The sequence below is a fragment of the Urocitellus parryii genome, chromosome 12 (assembly GCF_045843805.1).
Source record: "Urocitellus parryii isolate mUroPar1 chromosome 12, mUroPar1.hap1, whole genome shotgun sequence".
Lineage (NCBI taxonomy): Eukaryota > Metazoa > Chordata > Mammalia > Rodentia > Sciuridae > Urocitellus > Urocitellus parryii.
In genome coordinates, this window is record NC_135542.1 from 71,433,447 (window position 1) to 71,446,381 (window position 12,935).

Here is a 12,935-nt window from a genome sequence, read left to right on the forward strand (position 1 = left end):
GACAGATTAATTAGAAGACTATTGCAACAGTGCAAGAAGAGGCCATTGAACTAAAACAATGGGAAGGGATAAAAAGAAAGCAGATAAATTCTAAAACCAGTAGTCTGAGTAACCAGTAGCCATATGAGCACTTGACACATGGCTAATAGGATTGAGGGACTGAATTTAACATGTTTTAAACTTAAGGATGAGTTTAACATGTTTTAAATTAAAATTAAATTTTAATTAAATTAAATATAAATTTAAAGCCAATAGAGGATTCAATCATGGAACACATAAGTTATGTTTAGAATAACTTAGTATTTGAATTTACCACTGCCTGTTTTACGAAATATAAAGCATTTCTGATAAAATCTAAAAAAAAAAAAAACCCCAGATTCTGAATGGAGAGGCAAAACATGGATTTATATTGATTACATATTAAAATATAATAATTTAAATAAATTTCAGTAAACTGTTATTAAAGTAGTTAAAGTTTCTCATGTGGTAAGTTGGAGATGCCTGAGAGACATCCAAGTAAAGATCCTGAGCAAACTGCTGGAATACCAGTGTGATGGTCAGCAAAGCCACAATTAGAGATATGGATTTGGAAGTGAGCAGTAGACACTGATAGCTAAAATTCAGAGTAGATTCTTAGGAATATTCAAATAGACTTGTTTTCATAGAACAAGACTTACTAATCAATTAAATTTTGATTTTTCAACAATTTTGTCTGACCATCTTATAATTTTACCCTTCATTGAGCAGGAAGGCTCTTAGGGACAGGTCCAGAAGAAAATATATCCTTCCTTCTTTCTTTCCTTCCTTCCTTCCTCCCTTCCTTTCACCAGGATTGAACCCAGGGGCACTTAACTACTGTACCATATCCCTAGCACTTTTTACTTTTTATTTTGAGACAAAGTCTTGCCAAGTTGCTTAGGGCTATGCTTAAAAAAAAAAAAAGTGCTTTTTTTTGATAGGAAGAGCCCTCATTTAAAGTGTCTACACAAAAACTTAGGTATAATATGTTCTCTCAGAGCAACTGAGCATCACCCCATCAGGGATATACTTTTTTGACAGAGAAGTTAAACAGTTTGTGCAGCTCATCTCCAGAGGGCAAAGGCTTCCTGTCTTGCTGACATAAGAATTCCAAGGACTACATATTGCATCCTAAAATAAGTTTCTGAAGACATCATGAATTGCATTGTATATCCCTATAAATGTATGTTTATATCAAAAGAATTTTCCCAGGCCTCATAAAAATCATCTCCAGTCCTCTGCTCCTAATTTATAATTTTGATTACCTATGCTATTATTACCTTGAGTAGTCCCTAGTATACTCACCTAGTTGAAATGAACTGTTCATATCTGCAGTGTTGGAATGAACTGCTCACATCTGGAGTGACCCAATATCAGCATTAACAGGATTCTAATGCATAGCATCACCATCATCTTGTTTCCTGGTCTTTGGCTGACACATTCACTGTGCTGCTTGCATTTTTAACTACGGCTGCCATGAATTTTGCATTTTGCCTCTTTCTTTTCTTTTTCTTTTTTTTTTCTTTTGTGCAGTAAAAGGAATTTTCCTGAGTAGTGTGCAAATAACCCCTTATTCACTATGCATTCCTCAAAATAGTTATTAACCCTGGTGCAATGTCTTCATTTCTTTTCCATCAATCTATATTGTGTTTAGATTTCTGCAAAGCTTGCATACTTAGTAACTACTTGCATATGCTTTCACTGTTGCTCATCATTCCTTTCTGTAATACATAGACTCTTGTATGGATTTTGAGAGTGAACATACCAGATTCCTTCAGAACATAGAAGTTCTTAGCTATTATGTCTCCTGGAATTCCCGCAGTAACCTAGATAGATGTTCTTGAATTCCTGGGAGCCAGTAAAAGATTATAAATGTTTGCTGTTTTAAGATGCTAAATTGTGGGATAATTTGCTACACAGAAATAAATAACTAATCACCTATAGCATGACTTGTATTATAGAAGTTCCATTGTGGTTTATTGAATTGGTCAAAGGAAATATTTCCTGAAGGTTGGGCTTTGAAAAATAATTAATAGATTTTTTAAAAAGGAAGTATAGTCAGTAGTTCAAAAAAATTCAGCAAAGGATTCCCTTGTTTTAGCAGCTTGGCAAAGAAAAGAGGACCTACTGAGGCAACTTGTCCATGGCTAACAGAACAGATATGAAGCCATTCTGTGTCATAGCTTGACACCTACCACAAAGCAATGGGTCAGAAAAATAGTGGTTGTACAAAGGAGAAGAATCTATGGACAAGATTTTTCTCTAGCTAAGTAAAACTCTGGGCATGTTTCTCCAGTTCTTCCAAGGAGATTCTGGAGTCCTAACTTCTGGCAGTCTAGAAGAAGATTCCAGGGTCACCCCTAATAACACTCAACATTTGATCAGAAACTTTAATGACTGTGTCGAATCCAGATAGTGAGAGAGAATGGGAAAAAAACAAACAAACTTTTATCCAGGAGTTAGAAATAGATGGCAAAAGAAACATTTTTTTAAAGGTGTATTAATACATTTTGCTGGAGTGGAGAAATAAGTAGAGAATTGTAGAAAATGGACCCGTAAAAAGGAAATTGAGATCAGAGATGCTGGGGGCATAGAATTTTAAATTTTAGGCATAGAATTTGCCTTTCCCTGTGCATAGTTGGGAGGCATGAATATGTCTTAACAAAGGAATAACATGATAGGACATGCAATTTAGCAAAATTTTACATGATCAAAGAAGTAATTTAGCAAATTAACCAATATAAATGGATTGGAAAGTATTCAGAATAGAGAGCCAAGGTTGACTGAGAAAGTGAAGCAGAAGTACAAACCTCTGTGTGATAGATAAGTGCATCCACCAAGAAGAGACAGGTAGAAATAGTAGTTTTTGTTCTTTTATTAAATTTTACACCAATAGAATTTTGGAGGAAGGACCAAAAGAAAAAAAAAAAGGCTCTAGCAATCCAGAAGCCATTTTAGAGAGACTAAACGATGAAACCTAATTAACTTTTTGAAAGACATGTAAAGGTTGTCAGACTCAAAATGAATTATATATGTCAACTCTTACCCTAAATAACTAACTAACTAAATAAATAGTCAAAGCCATGAAGTTTTGAAAGAAGGGTCCTTACACATGATTGCCTATCACAAGGCTGCCAAACTGCAACACTGCACAAAGGCATTGCCACCTGATATAAAAAGTCTGTCTACAAGGACATCTGCCCAGAAAAGGGCTGTTCACCCTCAGACTGAGGTCACTTTTGATATTCATCACTGTGGTTAAGCATTATTGTTTCAAAATATCTGATATAATTCCTCTTCATTTTTGTCTAAAAGCACCCCTTTGCAGCCATGTCTTTGAATACATTCATAATCTATTAGGGTACACATATGCCCCTTTACAATGTTCTGTTATTCCCAAATATATGTAATTATTCTTTGGGGAGTCCTTCTCATTGTTTTTTCAAGTTGACTTCCAATAGAAAACAATGAAAGAAGGAATTTGTATAGATTCGCTTGTCTCCCATCTCCCCCCAAATAGTGACCACACATCTGGATAGCATTTAATCCGAGAAAAATGTGGTCAACACCTTCTTACATTTTATCCAAAGAGAACTTTGTTTTTCATATCACAAAGCTTGGACAAGAATTTTACAACACATTGAGAAAAAACATTATGGTTAGTCTTTATTTTAAAATTCTAGTCAAATAGGTTATGTGCACTCTAAATTCCTGTGAGAATAAAAATAAACAAAATATCTACTGTATATGATTTTCAGGGTTGAATTTAAATATTACATGGCAATGTGAAACCCTTATAAATTAGTGCATGCGTTGGTTGAAAGAACATTTAGATAGAGTATCATTTCAATTCAAGAGGAGCCTATGGGGGGGGAATAATTGGATTTTATCTTCATACAGGTATGTATCCATGTATACTTAGTAACTTTAAAGAGAAGTTTTTGGATTGAATTTTAGAGCAGTAAGATAAAAAGTTTGAAACAGACAGAGGCCCAGAAAAATGAGGAGGATGTGACATATCACCAATATTGGTAAGCTATTTTGGGATATGTGATATTTACTATAAATACACTGTACTTCTAGTTACACTAAAAATGCTGATCAAAAGGTGTACTTCTAAATCAAAATCAATGGAGAGCTTGGTTTCAAAATACAGCTTCCGGCCTAGCAAAGTACAAAGAAGAAACACTTAAGGCAAATATGTACAACAATTCGCTAATCAAATTTGCAATGCTCTTTCATGCTCCCAAGATGAAAGGATTTCAAAGAGCATTCATCACTCTTCCTCAGCTCCACCCTCCATGCCATCTCCTCTGGTCAGAACCAATGCATTCTTTAATATTCATGGCAATGAAGGAGCCCACCTTTGTAGCCACTTTCTTCTATAAATCAGAGAGATGTTAAGTAATCTCCAGTTAACGACACTAAACTAACACAAGAAGAGACTTTTCTACAAGTGACAGCATTGGTACAATTTCATTATATAGCTGATAAAATTAAATTTAGCTCAACGTTTCACCTATTAGATTGAGTTTTTTCAATACTGATTCGATAATCCTTAATATCACTAATTCAAATGTTTATAGTCAAATGCTTTACAGTTTATAAGTCACTTTAGATTCTCTATCTGGAAAACCTTTCATTTGTCCATTGTTCTTACCAATAATATACATGTAAACAAGAAGGAGAGATGAAGAAATAGCAAGACAGAGAAATACCAAGAAATGCTTGTTACTTCGGGACAAAATGTTTACTATAAATAATCTAAGCTGCCTGGTGGTGAGGATACCATCATCAGCTTGCCTGTTTATTCATTCAACAAATATTTACTCAAGTCGGTATTGAGTGGCCAGCTCATTAATATCTATAGAGCCTAACACAGACCTGGGCCATATTAGATGCTTAATAAATATAAATGATCAGGCTACTAGCAAGTCTGAAATAAATGATAAAAGCCACACTTCTATGTTATTTTCCTTATTAATTATCATCATTATTATAAATCATGTTCTCTGTCATCATAAGGTTTATCTCCTTTGAAAGAAATGGGCAGATATGAAATTACTAGGGAACAATTCATGATAAAAGTTGAGCTACAATAAATGTAGCTCAATAAATGATGTAACAATTAAGGAGAGATCATTATTCATCCAACAAAAAATGTTCATTACATACTTGCTTGAAATAACCAAACACCATAATTAATTCTTAGTTCAAGATTTAGGAAAATAACATCAATTAAAATATGCAACTTTCCAATAATCTGCTATATATTGAGTGTTACATTTTTTCTATAGTGTCAATAAGAATTTAGATCTGACTTTCTCACACTTATATAGAAACCAAATTGTTTCTGTCAGTTTATTTTGACTATGGGAAAGTTGTGAGTTTATATTTAACTAAAACACAATATTTTCAATATTTAATTAAATAATTATTTTTAAGAACACTTTCATTGAGCATTTAAATTCTATGCAGTAAATCAAGCCCCTCATTTCATGTCTTTATCTTCCCCTAATCTCCTCATAAAACCTTAAATTTTAATAGTCATATCATGTGGCTTGAACTTAACAGTAGTTTCATTTATAGTAATATAACAAAAAAAAAATCCATGTATCAAAACTAGGACACTTGATTCAAAAGTCATTTTGTCCTAAGTTTTTATATTTTTAAGAGTACAGTTAATCAAAATTTAAATGTGATTACATTTTCAAGTGAAATCAAACTTCATCACTCTGAAAAATGGGATGAAAAACCTTATCAAACATTCAAATCTTCGTTGAAATGATATGCCAATCAGATTTTAAAAGTTATCTAATTGAAACAGCATTATACATTTTAGCAAGAATGCAATCAACTTCTCTATTTATTGCCTCACTCTATCAATTAAGGATGGAAATAAGATTTTTGAACAAGATCAGGATATAGTTTATACTTTCTGACTTTGAAGACTTATAAAAATTTTCTTGGCAGTTTAATGAATAACCAAAATTTCTAAATTTCTAACTTTCATAGACAAAACATACGATCTATTATACCAATCAGCAAATGGCTAAATCTTTTTAACTGGGGATTAGACCCAGGGGCCTTTTACCACTGAGCTACATCCCCAGCTTTTAAAAAAAAATTTTTTTTTTTGAGACATCCTGCAAACTTGCTAAGGCTGGCCTCAAACTTGTGATCCTATGCTGCAGCCTTTCAAGTCACTGAGGCTATCAATGTGCACCACTGTGCCTGACCTAATTTTCAGATTATTTATATTTCTAAACCAAAATCAAGCAAAAGTAATAATCTAAAGTGCTGAAAGTCTTGTTTTACTTCTAAATTTCCAGTCCTATAAAAAGTAGAAGAATTTATTTGGGACAACTCAGATAACTTCAAAGGTACATAAATAATTTCATAAAACAGCCTTTGAATATTCTCAAAACTAAGTATTGATATTAAGAATAGTTCTGATTCTACCACTCCTAGGTATCATCTTGAGACTCCTCGGTTCTCTTCCTTTTCTTTCTCCTAAATTTCTGCCTTCTTAACTTCCTCTGTTTTTTTTTTTCTTTCTTTCAATATTTGTGTGCACATGTGTAGTACTGGTTATTGAACCCAGGAGTGCTCTACCACTGAGCTACATCCCCAGTCCTTTTTATTTTGAGACAGGGTCTTGCTGAGTTGCAGAATCTGGCCTCAAATTTGTGATTTTCCTGCCTGACCTCCTAACTAGTTGGGATAGAAAGCATGTGAAATTGTACCCAGCTCTTTTCATTTTTAATTCCTCTTTTTCTTCTTGCATGTATCCAGTGTTATGGGAAAGAATTAGAGGTAAATTTCAGTAGTTTAAAACAAAAGTGGCATTGTTTTGATTTTTATTTTACGTTAAAACATTGAAAAAAGTAACTTTTATCCACATGATGTACTTAACTGAGCCACTCTTGTAGGCAATGGAAGAAAGGGGAAGGAGACCAAAAGTTTTATTTAGCCAGATTTGGACTAAGAGTGGGTCCTAGTAATTGATACAAGAGCAGATAGGGCAGACAGACAATAGTATTTGGGAATCCCAGGGAACTAATATCCTTTTAATCACAGACTCTATGAAAAAGGGAGAATTTGAAGATTTCAAATCCAAGATAAGGTATATAGGGACAGGTTCTGAATCCAAACTGAATGTCCAAGCAAGACCAAAAGAGAGATGGAGAAAGAAAGAGGTACTCACAGGACACTGCCAGAAACCCACTACCTGAAAAGGAGCTGTGGATGATTCTGAGATGATACAGATGCCTAGAAAGTCAATCCTTGGCTTATGAAAGAACTCTATGCATTTGGTTAGAATTGGAAAGAAGTATCCATTCTTAGAGACTAAAACCTTTTGACCACAAAACAAACAACAGTAGTTTGAGTAATTCAAACTACTTACGCCCCTTATGATTTGAGAATGATCACTGCAGAACCTTTTCTCAGGCTAAAAGTGTAATTGGTTATGGATCAATAAGTAATTTCTTTTAGAAGGAAAAAAAACTCTTGTTTTCTTCCCTTTTATTTATTTATTTTTTGAAGTAGCAAGGCTGTTAAATCAGAACTGAGCAAGTCTATATTGAAACTTGAGATGACTCTAAACAGCAAGATTCCTTACTCCACTAGTTAAGTTTACCTCCACTGATCATTTATTTACGATGCCATAAAAACCCAGATGCTTTCCGTTTTGATTGTTAGATATTTGCTAAAAGGCAACTGAAATTACTTTCCCAGAGTTGCCATTCTGACAACCTCATTTTAAATGGAAAATTTACGATGGTTCAATAACAGTTGTGCTGAGGTGTTGTTTTTTGTTTATTTTTTCAAGATTAGCAATGGATTCAGTCTGTGCAGTCAGTGTCAACCCTTACTCTGCTTATTGGGAATTCCAGAAGCTTAATGTAAATGTAAGATTAAGAAACTAACAAAATCTTTTGGAATTAAAATATCATTCTATTCTGTGTTAATCTATTCTGTGGTTTGGTGGTTTTTCTAATTATTTTAGGATTGGGGCCTACAGTCCAGTTTCCAACAGGAGAGATCATCATGACCCAGTCACATATCCTTTGAGGCATGAACACTGGTAAAAGGGAACTTATAGGGATAGAACAAAACAACACGAATCAAACCTACATGATCACAAGATACAAGGGCTCTAGACAACTATAGTTGAGAAATCAAATAGGGGGCTGGGGATATGGCTCAGTGGTAGAGGGTTTGCCTAGCATGCTCAAGGCCCTGAGTTCAAACCCCAGTACACACATACACAAACACGCTCACACACACAGAAATCAAATAGGGCAAGGAGAGAAGAAAATGAAACTTTAAGAAGATAAAGAGAGGTAGACCGAGAGCAATGAAGATAAGAAAGCTTTAGAGGCTGTTTGTGGGGCTGGGGATTGAACCAGGGCCTTATGCATGCTAATAAAGTATTCTAAACACTGAGCTGCAACCCCAGCCCTAAAGTTCTGGAATATGTGACACTTTACTAAATTTGTTATTTTGATATATTGGTAAAATACCAATATCTCTGAACAATGAAAGACTGTGCATGCTGCTTTGTAAGTAATGAAAGGAAATGAGGAGATAGCATTATAGCCATACTCACTAATAATTCTTTGAACACAGAGATAGAGCAAAGAGTCCCTGAATTATGAAGTTAATTATGGCAGCTTTAAAAAAGAAATGAAAAATTTTTCATTCAGGAAATACTATTTGCCTTCTACTATATGCTGGGCAAATTCTTGTGAACAGTTTAGAGCTTACAGATAGAGAAATGGTCCTGGGACAGAAGTGGTTAAGTATCTATAATATTTTCCTTACACATATCAAAATGAGTTAAAAAATGGCATAGAGACAATATTTTTGCCATTTTATTTTACATCCTCAAATAAGTTTTCTTTCCTTCCTTCCATTTCATATAACTTTTGACAAATTTTCTCCCTGGCAAGAAGAGGAATGAGAATACTGAATCCAGATCTTTGATTGTTACCAGCATTATGGCCTCCTGCGTCCTACCAGATGGTATAGTATCTACTGAGCAATAACTCATTTTATTAATTTGGCAAGTCTGCCTAAAGACACAAAAACGGCTCCAAAAAGTATTTGAAAAGACCAAATTGAGAGGAATTCACACTCAAAAGGGGACTAAACCTTTTTTTTTCCTATTATAAAGTATAAAGTAACAATAGTAGTAGGTCTAAAATTTTAATATATCTAGGTTATATTCATATTTTCCATAGCATAGAACAGGTTTCTGGGAGAAGAAAAAAAAACACACAAGATAGGAAACTATAAATTATACAAGAAAAGCAAACAGTAAAATGTAAAAGCCGAAATGCATTTAAAATGTACTTACTATATGCAGTTCTAGGTAGTCCCCCAAGCCTGAAGAACTGTCCACTCGTACCAGGACTGCTTCTTTCTGAACAGTGCTAAACCCTATGGCCAGTCTGTCTGCTCTCGTACTTGGACGGTCATTAGGAGGCCACTTATACGTGATTTGTCCTCCACCTTTGCTAAAGATATACGTTGTCCCAGCTGTAAAACAAAAACCAAAACCAATTAGTCCCAATATATCCAATTCCCACTTTCCCATGTTTCTCAAGTTGATGTATCAGTAAAGCATTAGCTTTACACACAAAAACTGCGGCAAAGCAAATAATAAATTTCAATCAAACATGCTCAAGAAAGGGGACAGAGTTGTTTTAAAAGAAATAGAAAAGCAGCTCCGTTTTTAATACACTCATTAAATCTACCAGCAGGTGTTTCAGAACAAACAGTCGATTACGTCTTTTTCCATTGAGTTAGACAAGTATGGAATGTAATGGGGTTTTATTTCTTCCTGCCAGTTTTTAAAATAGTTTAGTAGGAAACATTGACTAGAGGCTTCCAAAAAGCAGCAGAGACATATATCAACTTGTTTCTGAAACAAGAACTGCATGTAGATGTGACAGGGTCATACAACATTGTGGAACAAATCACAACAAATACTCTGAGAATCAAACTTTTATGGGGAAAAGATCCATTCACATGTGACAGACGATAACTAATGAATGAACAGCCATAAGCCCCACTAGTCATGTCAAGAAAATACAGATAATAGATTCTATCTATACCAGTCAAGTCTTATGTAACAAGCAACATCTAATGGCTGTCAAACTATTCAGCATTATAAAGACCCACTCCCCTATCCCACCAAAGTGAATACTAGTTACAGCACTGAGTATAATGTCAGATCTCATTTTGAGAGTGTTCAAATTTTACTTCATGTTAGTGATATCAGTAAATTAGCCAACTTAATTTAAAAAGAGTTTTATTTCAAACAGTGTCCAAATACCCAGAAGCTCAAATTCATTGCACTACTAACAATGCATTGTCAATGAAGGCAATAAAATGAATTCCTTGAGTGACTATATTCAGAAGAGACATGCAAAGATTTACACAGGGGAGAAGGAGAAAGAGAGCTTCCTCTACACTAAAGGAGACTATAGAAATGTTTATTTAATTAGCCTAGGAACAGATGTTAAGGATAATTCATAAAGAAGAGTATAGCCTTCCAAAACAAAGAATGAAGACAGGGATTCAGTGTGTACCTACTATGATGGATGTCAACTTGACTGAGTCATGGGGGTGCTAAAATAGCTGGTGAAGCATTATTTTCAGGCTTATCCTGAAATCCTGTTTCTAGAAGAGGTAAGCATTTGAATTGAAGAACTGAGTAAAGCAGGTGGTCCCATCCAATGTGAGAGAATACCACCCAATTCATTGAAGGCCTGAATAGAACAAAAGGTAGAGGAAATTTGGATTTTCCTTCTATCTTTGCTTGACTGCCTACACTGGGACATCAGTTTTCTCCTGCTGTCAGAAATTCTGGTTCTTAAGTCTTCAAACCCAGACTAGTCTATACCATTGGGTCTCAGGCCTTCAAACTGCATCCCTGGCTTTCACAGGTCTCCGTCTTTCAAAAGGTGCTTCTCATATGTACAAGATTAGGTAGTTAGGAAATAGAATATTCCATATTGAATTTATTTCTTTGGAGATAAATTATACCTACTATGTGTCAAATAAGAAAAGAAAAGCAACATTAAAAATGAAGCCACGAAATATCCTGTTTTATGGAAAAATGAATTCTACTCAGAGTTAATACCAGTGTGTAAACCTTTTATGTATACCACTATGGTGAGTTTTTTGTTTGTTTGTTTTTATAGTACTAGGATTTAATCCAGGGGCATTAGACCATTGAACTACATACCCAACCTTTTTTTCTTTTTTATTTTGAGACAGGTTCTCACTAAGTTGCTCAGGCTGGCCTTGAACTTGAAATCCTCTTGCTTCAGTCCCCTAAGTAGCTAGTGTTTCACACAGGTGCCACTATGCCTCACTCAGGAATATGTTTTATTTCCCCCACAATTTTAATTTGGTACATTATAATTGTACATAATGATGTGACTTGTTTCAGCAATATGCTTTAAAAATATCTATACATTAAATTTATATGATGACCAATTTGCCACATTTGCACATAATAATACACCTGACAGATTTTGTGCTTTTAGGTTGGGGTGGGGGCAACCAAACTTTTTTACATCTCAGATGTATCCACGGTCCCTTGATCTTCAAAGACCTCTATAATAAGGGTAAAATAATATTAATGGTAAAATATATTTAATATTATATTTAATATTAAGAGTATAATATATTTAATATTAAGGGTAAAATAATCCCTTGGTATATAGACCCTTGGTAGATATATCCAACAAACAAGTCAGAAGACAGTTAGATGTAAAAGTATTAAAACCAGAATATTGTTTAAATGAAATGGTATAGAGGCTGTGCACTTCTCTGTTAATTTTTTTGGATGCTAATGCATAAAAGAAGTTCATCTCTCTCATGTGAGAAAAATAAGTCATATTTCAAAGACACCAGTCAATGTGCAAGCAAATAAAATTTGGAATATATAAACTGTATATCAGAAATGCCAGAGCTTTCCAGAGCCATTTATGTCCTACATCATCAAGTACTGTCTGGTAAACATTTTTATGCTTGCTGAGTCTTGCAGATAACTAATATTAACTATTTCAGTAAAGCATATTTAATAAAAATAGAACATATAAAAGCTGAAATTTCTTTGAAAGGAGATGTACTGGTTGCCAGCTACCTCTGAATGCTGATATTTACTCAATGGTTAATTTACATTTCTCCTTTTGATTAACTCTGTTCTCTAATGATATGGCTGTCATGTGAAATAAAAGTTCAAAATTAGAGCTACTATGGAACAATATTTATCATCTAAGAATTCAGATTTTTTAAAAATCAAAATTGACAAAAAAAAAAGTTGTATTGTAAATCAACATTACCTTAATTTCATAGCGACTTTAAAAATCACTTTCACAATGACTTTGTTCTTTTATCTATTTATGTAAAGAAAGTGGGATAAACATTACTCCCATGTTATAATTGAGGAAATTTAGCTATAAGAATTAACCTGTTATCTAAAGCTATATACTTGGTTAAGTGGCAAAGCTGATACAAAAACTAGTAGACAGACTCCTTTTTCAGTGCCTATTGTTTTTATTATTATTATTATTGCAGAAATGTTTCTGTCATAACAAGATGGTCAAGAAAAAGTTAATTGGATATTTCAGTCTGAAATTTTCAAGGCCAACTGTTACAACATTCTAATAGGGTCTCATGTTCATAAAGTGTCTTTTGCACCTGAAGCTCTTATACTCTCCTTTTGCCTCAAAATGCTTTAAAACATACAAACAAACAAAAAAAACACATGTAAATGTGAAATGACAGAACATTTAATATATTCAGAACATTTAATACATTTCCCAAACTTCTGGAACTGTAAATGTTTCTAGTCATACAGTTATAAACCTTAGATGATTATAATATTATAATAT

General features: G+C 33.8%; 1 protein-coding gene across 35 annotated transcripts in view; it reads right to left on the reverse strand.

Annotated features, from left to right (window-relative positions):
- The window catches only part of Nrxn1 (neurexin 1), a 1,068,088-nt gene that overhangs the window by 287,569 nt on the left and 767,584 nt on the right, over positions 1-12,935 (reverse strand). For all 35 annotated transcript variants that reach the window (XM_026385712.2, XM_026385711.2, XM_077792122.1 and 32 more), the window contains one exon: positions 9,383-9,564. In XM_026385712.2, the coding sequence (XP_026241497.1) occupies positions 9,383-9,564 (182 nt within the window). The remainder of the gene's footprint in view (positions 1-9,382; positions 9,565-12,935) is intronic.